Consider the following 10,266-nt stretch of genomic DNA (forward strand, 5'->3'; position numbering starts at 1 on the left):
AAAAAAAAAAAAAAAAAAAAAATCACTGCCATTGAGTCAATTCCGACTCATAGTGAGGCCCATTCAGTTTCCAAGGCTGTAACTTTTTACAGAAGCAGATTGCTTCATCTTTCTTCTGCAAAGCAGCTGGTGGGTTTGAACCACTGACCTTTTGCTTAGCAACTGAGTACTTTAGCCATTGCACCATCAGAGTTTCTTAATGAACACATAGAAAAATATATAATGACATGTACCATTAAATAGTTGTGTAGGCCTAGAAGATAGACAGTGATGGTGTGTGTTGGGGAATGGATGGGGACTATTTCAGATAAGGTGGGCCCACAATAGCTGAGGAAGTGATATTTTCACACAGACCTAAGGCCCCGAGTGAGCTTTGTGCAAATCTGGGGTATGGCTTACCAAACAGAAAAGCTGCAAGCAAAGGGCCTGAGGCAAGAATGAGCTTGGTATGCTCCTGGAAGAAAGCAAGGTAGCTTGTATAGCTAGAGTAGAATGAGGATTAAAATTTGGAGATAAAATAAGAAGGCAGAGCTAGGTCAGAGTCTGATTCTAAGTACCTAATACAAGCTACCAGGCAGTTTATAACTCAAAATCTAAAATTTCTTTACATAGCAATTTATAAACCTCACAATTAGCCTCACCTTGAACAGACTACATTAATTATAGGCAATGCTTGCCACTGTGGAGTGCTGTTTGGGCCACTGATTTAAAATACTCTTCTCTATTAAAACTACACTTAAAGCATAAAAAAAATGCAAGTCAGCTACTGTAATTCAAGGCAATAATGCTCTTTATTTTAATAGAGAATCTTCATATTTCTCTAAACTCCTGTGATATCTGTGCCTTGCTTATGAACACAAAGCACTTTCTCCAATAAGTTATACTTTCATACTGCATTATCTAATTCTGTAGACTAGAACTCCTTGAAGTCAATGATCATAACTTGTATATGTTTGTCTCACCTATAATTAAACCCAGTGCTTTGAATTTAGGATATACATCCAAAAACCAAACCAAACCGACTGCTGTCGAGTAGGATCTGACTCATAGCAACCCCTCCTTGGGTTTCTGTGGTGGTATCACTAAGGAAGTAGATTGCCCAACCTTCCTTCTGAGGAGTGGCTGATGGGTTTGAACCATCAGCCTTCAGGTTAGCAGTCAGATGCCTTAGGCACTATGCTACCAGTGCTCCTAGGACATACGTGGTGACTGTTTATTAAACAAAACTGACTATGTATAGGATATTTTGTTTGTTTAAAGGGTTTTCTAGAGAGAGAAGAAGTCCATAAGGCTAAGGTGAGCTTAAAGGGAATGACATGGACAATGTCTAGGAAGGACCTGGACTTGTTTATGATTGTAGTGGAGGCTAGCAAAGGGTAGGCCCAGAAAACAGGAGAGGTCATCTTACAATTTTTCTAGGAACTCAGTCATATTAAAATACAGAAATCTCCTTATTATAACACAGAAATCTCCTTGTTATATAAACATTCAAATGTTTATCACAACAGTATTTGCCCTGCATCTCTTTCCTCAGAATATCCCCCGATCCCCTAGAAATGTTGATACAAGCAATTAATGTCATTTTGAGATGGATGCATTTGGCCTCTCCATTACCCCTTTCTACTTTGTGAGTGCCTCAGGCACAGCATGAGCTTTTGGAACACAGCCAGGACTCTTGAATTAGCAAGCGTCATATGTAGAACTGTCCATATTCTGTACCTCAGGGTGAGGAACCTGAAGAGAGCAGCAGGAACAAGAATCCCTCTTTCACTGCCACTTGTGTGCATTCCAGATGCTTGTAACTAGAGTTATAAATAGCCTACCTCATCTGCCAAAAAAATTGGAGTGACTGTCATTGCCCATGAGTTACTGGTGCTGTGGAGAGGTGGTCATAGTCAGTTACCTCCTTTATGCTTTGACTAATCTGACCTCACTGGTGGGACAACAAATTTCATTTTTAATGGGTCCTTTTCTTCATTGCAAAGTAAAGATCCCCGAACTTGCTTTGGTGTGTATCTGTGTTATTATTATTGTTACTGGAATAGTGTACATTTTTCCTCCCTTCATCTGCTCCCCCCACCCCCATTAGATTATAATATCAATATGTCTTAAATTTATACTCTTTCTAGCACTTACATACAGAGTTGTCACTCAGGACATATGTTCAGAATTGGCAGATGAAATTGTTTTCTGATTTAGTAGGAAAATAATATTTTAGAAATCTACTAAAACAGCTATTAAAAATTTTCCCAGATCAAGAATGTGTACATGGTCCAATATGAAAAAAGATTAAAGAGAAAAATAAAGTCCACTATTTCTGATGCAACCAGAAGAGAAGAGGTTAGTGAAATCTATCTGGAACAATCTGAAGAAAAAAGAAAACTTACTGAAGATAAACTGAAGAATCTTCGTGTAAAGCTGACTATATTGCTACAGAAACTTCAGCTGGTGAGTAATGAAATTGTATATGGAGTAGTATATTCCATAAGGAGTATATCTTATGGAAAGCACTGACTAGCTTCTTTTCCTAACATTGTCATCGTTATTGACCATGGATGAGTCACTTAACCTAACCCTTACTTTCCATATAAGAATCATAAAGTAAATGAAACTTGAAGGTATGTAAAAGAACATCTTAAAAGTGTTTATCCTTTTCCTTTAAAAAATTGAAATCTTTTCTTGTGCTGTAGCTATTGTATGATCATCATCAGTATCACTTCACATATTTCCAGTGGGAAGATTTTTCTAAGTTTTTCAGAAAACAAGATATTTTAATTTACTTTTATACTAATACATAAATAAAAATAGACCCTTCTAATCACAGAGAAGGAGCTCTGGTAGCTTAGTGCCTAAGGCATTTGATTGTTAACCAGAAGGCTGGTAGTTCAAACCCACCAGCCACTCCTCGGAAGGAAGATTGGGCAATCTACTTCTGTAGTGATACCGCCTCAGAAACCCAAGGAGGGGTCGCTATGAGTCGGGTCTGACTCAACAGCATATAACAACAACACAACAACAACAACAATCTTAGAGGAGAAGTTGGAAAAGCCAGAAAAAAAAATCCTCTGAGTATAGATTATTACCAATTTTGAATGAACAAAGATTGAGTTCTATGATAGATCTTGAGCTCATGTCTTCAACTACAGCACATAGAATTATTGGATAAATTACAATAAGGCATTTGGCTGCTAACCAGGTCAGTGGTTCAAACCCACAAGCAGCTCTGTGGAAGGAAGATGGCTTCCAAAACCCAAAGGGGTTCTCTTTGAGTCAGAATTGACTCAATAGTAGTGAGGTTTTTTACACACACAAACACACACACACACACACATATATAGGGAAGAAGCTCTGTTGGCTCAGTGTCTAAGGCATTTGACTACTAACCAGAACGTTGGCAATTCAAACCCACTAGCCACTCCACAGAAGGAAAATGAGGCAATCTGCTTCTCTAAAGATTTACCCCTTGGAAACTCAACGGGAGTCTCTATGAGTTGAAACCAACTTGAAGACTGCGGGTTTATGCATATACATTCAAGTTTATTAAGTCTTTCTGTGTATGCTAGAAAGTGAGAAATCAAAGCTAGAACATTGTATGTAGCGCCCATATGGCATTTCAGATACAGATAATGATCCTGTGGTCTTGATGAAAGTTTTACCTCCTTTCCAGAGAGGCAAAGGAGACATGGTTTCTTGGACCATGCAGCCTGGAAGGGCAGGAGCTGAGTCTCTTATGGAAATACTAACTCAGAGGATTGCCATGCTCATGAAGGAGGCTGATGGAGAGTCAAGGAAACTCACTGAAAGACATACATCACTATAGTATGTCATGAGCATAGACTTTGAAGCCAGACTGCCTAGGTTTCAGTCCTGGCCATGAACATTTCAAGGTGGAAGACCACTGCTCATTCAAAATATATACAATGTCTTTTGATTTTTCTCTGGAATTTATTTTACATTAAGTACAAAATGAAACAGAAAGAATATATTTATTTCACTTAATTTGAAGATATAGCCAAAAGAGAAGTCTCCCCCCTTTGGTGGTCTAGGCAACAATAAAATGTTACATGTACTAAAATAAAATAGGATAGTTAAAGCTAAGTGTTATCACATTAATGTAATATAATACACATTCATTAATATAATAAGAGTAATTTTATTTGTACTTCCATCAACAATGCTATTTTAGCCAATTCTTGCCATTTATTTATTGGCCTAAGAGTGGTATTTGAGTGGAGCTTCTTCGGGTTCTTCTGGCTGTAAAGGATTGCAGATGATTTTGTGTGCAAAGATCCACTGTAGAACCTGGTACTTGGTCAACTTACAGTGAAGGTTGTTGTTTCACTAACAAGAAATACAAAGAAAACCGAAGATATTCTAAGTCATAGAAATTAAATCCTACAGTTTGACTATCAAGAGAGATTATTAAAAACAATCATTGGCTCTCATTACAGCAGATATATATATGGCTAGAGGAAAAAATGAAATAATAATAACATTACTCTTTCTATGAAAAATTCCTGAGTCTTCCAAGAATAGCCAGTATAATTTTATTAATTTGATTTGTTTATTCACAAAGTTTGGTAGGAAGATGAAGGGTTTTAGACAGCAGAGTATCTGGTATTATTGGAATACATTAATATCTTTACCTAGTATTATTGAGAAGTACTCTAAGAGCTCCCTTCAAACACATTTACTCTCATCCCTGGCCAACAATTTCCATGTTTCCTGTCATTGACTACCAGAGCAACTGCAATGGAATACAACAAAGAAGCAGAATTAGGTGGGCCAGAGACAGATGGGCAGACACTTGAAGGTGCTGAGCATAGAACCAACCTAAGTCCTAAGGGGAAGTCTAGTCTGGTGAGCAGAGAGCAATTGCCAAAGCATTAGATTCTACCAAACAGACTAAGAAGTAGTCAGTGCCAGGAAGGGTCACATAGGGTGTTTGTTGTCCATGGTCAGTAAGTGTTAAGAAATACAGGATAATAATAACTCTGGAAACCTGACTATAGGAACAGTGCCTCATCCACACAGCTAGGACAAAGTACAAAACTTCAGCCCTGTTAGAAGACTAATAAGAGCAAATACAGGGATGAAGGATAAAGCAGAATTATATTTAATGGACTAGATAAGGGATGATGTCTTTGTCAGGCATCTCTACAGAAACAAAGCCATTGAGGCATAGAGAGACAAGAGAACAAGGGAGAGGGAGAGAGAAATATGGATTTACTTCACATGCAATTGTGGGACTATAAAGCCCAAAATCCATAGGCTGGAGACTTTGCAGGCTTGAGTCCCAAGATCTGTAGGTCAGGTGATGGGAAGAGTACAGAGTCAAGTGAGAACAAGTTTTGCCAAAATATCTATTTATATTATAAAAGCAGATCCCATTCTAATAAACTCTTCTTTGAACTGATTTATTGACTACTTTAAGTTATGGAAGGTGATTGCATTACATTGCATTAGATTAAATTATGAAATAGCAACTAGTCTGGTGTTTGGCAGAACCATGTGGAACCATAGCCTAGCCAGGTTGATACATAAAATTAACTATCACATATGGAGAGGCTAGGATGGTACTATGGGACATTAGGAAAAAAAGTTCTTCCTAAAAATTTTCTTATCCATCAGCTCAGTTGGAGAGCCTAGTTGGTCCTATGGGTGGATCTGAGGTAGTGAGATTTAGATCAGTGTTTTGGTTACTTAGTGCTGCTCTGACAAGAATATGCCACAAATATGATGGCTTGAACAAACAGAAGTTTATTCTTTTACAATTTTGGGGCTTTAAGTCCAAGTTCAAAGTGCCAGGCTCTAAGGGCTGGGTGAAAGCCCCTCACCCTTGGGCTTCGCCTCTGCCTCCTGCTCCTGGCTCACTGAAGCCGGAGATTTTTCTTCACTCAGACAGCTGCTGGCTGCTGAGGCTGACAAACCCAAGGTTGACAAGGACAGAAGCACAGGCCCAAGGTTACCAAACAACATGGCAGGCCAATAATTCAAGTCCAAAAGAAGTCCCAAGATTGGCAGGGCATGACAAGCTGTTGAACAATGACTTGGCTCCATGCAGGGTTCAAGCATGCCAAAAAGCTAGAGACCAATCCCAAAGCTTCTCTTTTTATATGGGAAGCAGACCACATCCCTAAAGCAGCTCCTCAGCTACTAGCAGCAGATTCCACCACGGAGCTGATTACCAGTCTCATCATGGGGAATAACTACTTCCCACTGCCCAGCCATTCAGCCAGGCCCTGTCAAGTTGACAACAACATTAACTACCACAATCAGTAAAAAGAAAGCATATATCCAGCCATTTCACAGATCGAAAAACCCAAGGAATGGGAGTATAAAGTTACCCTAGTAGAGAGGAAAAGAAAAGAAGGACTGGATGGAAAAAAGGATAAAGATCATAGCAGCAATCCAAGAGTTGTGTGTGTGTGTGGGGGAGATGCTTACATGGCAAGAGGAGAAACAGAGAAGTCAAATTTAGCCTACGTTTCTATTTTTGCTTATAAGGCTATGGATTCATGAGTTTAAACAATAGGACATGGGAGCATATAACAGAAAAGAAAAGGAGTTTTTGTTTTGTTTTGTTTTAGTCAGGGTAGTGGTTTAAGAATATAACAAGTAATTATAAAGAAGGAAAACCACAGTTGAACTAACCTCCACTAAAGAAACAAAAATGATCGAAGAGCCCAACCACTTGGGAGCATAAAATGAGATTAAATCCAAAAACATTTTGAAAGGTTAAAAGCATTATTCAAATGCGGGATAGAATTTGTTGCCACATGAATCACAGCAAAGACTGTAGGAGGCTGCTCAGATGACAAGAGTCAGCCCTGTAGCACCTTCCCCTGGTAAATATTCTTACTTCTCTTTTCCAGGGTGATGCAGCAAGCGATCCAGAACAGATGGACAGTTATTTAGAAGCTTTGCTTAAGGAAGATAATCTCTTTTTTCGAAACGCTTTAAGTAAAGTGACTATAGAATCAGGACATAAGCTCCCTTTAGAAAAAAAATAAAAGTGCTTCTCAAAATTAAAAATCAAAGGTATTTTCTGTTAAAAAATGCTAAGAGAATCAAGATAATTTTTTTTTATTTCATTTTGGTGATTGTTGTTATAAGGTTCGTTCTGTTTGACACAAAGAAAAATTTATATTTTAGAAATGGTGACTAATTTATAATTTACCTATTTCCCAATCTTATATCCTAAATTTTCCTATTCTTTCCTAGAAACTGTTTCTAGAATTCTGTCATTGCCATGTGAACTACCATGGAAAAGAAAAATTTCATTTAAACATTTTGTCTTCACTTAAAAGATTGTAAAATATGAAAACAGTGGTTTTGAAAATCAATATACAAAAGGTTACAGAATCATCTGCTCTTAAAATTTGTGTGGTAAAAGTAATATCTAGAAATAAATGCCATTTCTAAACTATGACCAATATTTAATAAGTTGGAAAATATAAACCCTAAAAAAGGTATTTGAGATACAGGTTTTATGATAATTTTATATAGTAAAAGAAAAAATATCCTAAACATTATATATATATATATGTGTGTGTATATATATAGAGAGAGAGTTGGACATTTACATTGTCCTTGATAACTGATTGTTTTGTTGTCTGTTTAAATATCCGCATCTTTTGACAAAAAAATAAACCATTTAATGTTTGTTTGAAAAATTGTATAATTTTAAATTTATGTACATGCACTAGTACAAAATTCAGAATATATAAAACAATATGATGAAAAGTAAGTTTTCATCCCATTGTCTTCAGCCAGTTAATCTTGCTGGTATGAGTGCTTTTATGAGTCACTTGTGAATCCATCCAAAAATTATCAATGCACATGTTGTTGTTTTGTGCCATCGAGTTGGACCTGACTCATAGCGACCCCTCCTTGGGTTTCCAAGGCAGTATCACTACTGAAGTAGATTGCCCCATCTTCCTTCCGAGGAGTGGCTGGTGGGTTTGAACCGCCAGCCTTCTGGTTAGCAGTCAAGTGCCTTAAGCACTACACCACCAGAGCTCCCATCAATGCACATAAAAGTATATGAATCAATATACACCTACTCTTCATTTACTGACTATTTTGTTTCCCAAATCTCGCATTTCTGACAACTTTGAAAAAATTCTCAGGCTGGGACTCCAATGGTCTATGGCTCATGTGGGTCTGAGCCTGGCCTGGGGCACCCTCCACAGGCCACCCTGAATGATAAACTTGAGGCCGCTGTGACAACCAGGCCATGCAAGGGTTACAGCCTACTGATAACGGAATGCCTTCTTTTCATCTGCAATGTCTGTGGTCTAGCTAAAGGGTACAAGGTGACAGTAGGACAATGCAAGTTTGTGAGCAGGCATGAGGAGGCAGGGACATAGCCCAAAAGTGCCAAGGAAGTCAATGGGGGAGGTGGGAAGGGGGGAAGAAGGAAGGGAGCTGCCAGGGCTGTGGGGCCGGGGTGAATGGAGGACCAGAGGGGTCCTTGTCCAGGGTTGGCAGTGGGCAACACCTCACCACCACCACCACCACCACCACCACCACCACCATCACCTACCCCCACAGGCTCCATGTTGGCAGGGAAACTATGGTGGGGAAGGAGGGCCTAAGATGTGTTGAGAGTACCCAATGTAAGCAACTGGGAAGAAGGACACTGGTACTGAAGATGGGGTATAGCCCCTGAATCTCACATAACAACCTGGGATTTGGAACCTAGTCATGTTGATAAGTGACCAGTGAGTGTATAGATCCAGATATGTATATAATAACATCTGAAGGACATCATTGTCTTTTGTCATTTAATGTACATTAAAAATCATTCCAGTATCTATACATGAAGAGCTCTTCCATTAACTATAACTGCTCATTATTTTATTTTATGGACATACTAAACTTTATTTAATCATCCCCTTATTGATGGACATTTAGGGTTTTTGTTTTTCTTTCCTTTTGGACTCATACATACAGTAACGAATATCTTTGTAAATATGTCCATTTCACATATGCACAGTTATATCTGTAGATTCCAAAAGGTGAATTGCTGGGTTAAAGGGTATGTCATGGATTGAGTTGTGTCCCCAAATATATGTGTCAATTTAGCAGGGCTGTGATTCTCATTGGCAATGATATAATGATGTAATCATCCCCCAACATGTGATCTGATGTTATCTGACAGTTATAAGACAATTAGGGTGGACTGTAGTACCCTTAATCAAGTCACTATCCTGATCCAATGAAAGGGGAGTTTCCCTGAGGTGTGATCTACATCACCTTTCACCTTACAAGAGATAGAAGGAGAGAGAAGCAAGCAGGGACCTCACAAGCACCAAGAAAAAAGAACCAAGAGTGAAGTGCATCCTTTGGACCCAGGGTCCCTGCACTATGAACCTCCTAGGCCCAGGGGAAGATTGATGCCGAAGCATTTGTAGATCTCCAAGGGACACCAAGCCCACAGATGCTGAGACAAAGACCATCCCTCACAGCCAACAGAGACAAAAGGCCTTCCATAGAACTGGTGCTCTGAATTAGGACTTTCAACTCCCTAAACTGTGAGAGGAGCTCTGGTAGCATAGTGCCTACGACACTTGACTGCTAACCAAAAGGCTGGTGGTTCAAACCCACCAGCCACTCCTCAGAAGGAAGGTTGGGCAATCTACTTCTGTAGTGATACTGTCTCGGAAACCCAAGAAGGGGTCACTATGAGTCGGGTCTGACTCGACGGTACATAACAACAACAACAACAAACTGTGAGAGAATAAATATCTGTTTGGTAAAGCAACCCATTTGTGGTATTTCTGTTATACCAGCACTAGATAAGTAAGACAAGGTAGGAACATTTTATTATTAATAGTTATTACTTAATAGCACTCCATAAAATATTTTAATATACATTCCCACAGTTTGAGAGGAGCTCTGGTAGCATAGTGGCTAAGGCACTTGACTGCTAACCAGAGGGCTGGTGGTTCAAACCCACCAGCCACTCCTGGGAAGGAAGATGGGGCAATCTACTTCTGTAGTGATACTGCCTCAGAAACCCAAGGAGGGGTTGCTATGAGTCAGGTCCCACTCAGCGGCACATAACAACAACAACAACATTTCCTCACTAAGGAGCTCTGGTAGCGTAGTGCCTAAGGCACTTGACTGCTAACCAGAAGGCTGGTGGTTCAAACCCACCAGCCACTCCTCGGAGGGGTCAGCCACCCCAAGGAGGGGTCACTATGAGTCGGGTCCGACTCGACAGCACATAACAACAACAACAACAACAAGAAGTCTCTA

General features: G+C 39.3%; 1 protein-coding gene across 1 annotated transcript in view; it reads left to right on the plus strand.

The window, feature by feature from the left end:
- Positions 1–7,013, plus strand: part of MORC1 (MORC family CW-type zinc finger 1) — a 306,881-nt gene extending 299,868 nt beyond the window's left edge. The window contains exons 26-27 of the mRNA XM_007946578.1: positions 2,254–2,448; positions 6,876–7,013. Of these exons, the coding sequence (XP_007944769.1) occupies positions 2,254–2,448; positions 6,876–7,013 (333 nt within the window). The remainder of the gene's footprint in view (positions 1–2,253; positions 2,449–6,875) is intronic.
- Positions 7,014–10,266: the final 3,253 nt, after the last annotated feature.

The sequence above is a fragment of the Orycteropus afer genome, unplaced genomic scaffold (assembly GCF_000298275.1).
Source record: "Orycteropus afer afer isolate SDZICR_OR568_19922 unplaced genomic scaffold, OryAfe1.0 scaffold00166, whole genome shotgun sequence".
NCBI classification, from domain to species: domain Eukaryota; kingdom Metazoa; phylum Chordata; class Mammalia; order Tubulidentata; family Orycteropodidae; genus Orycteropus; species Orycteropus afer.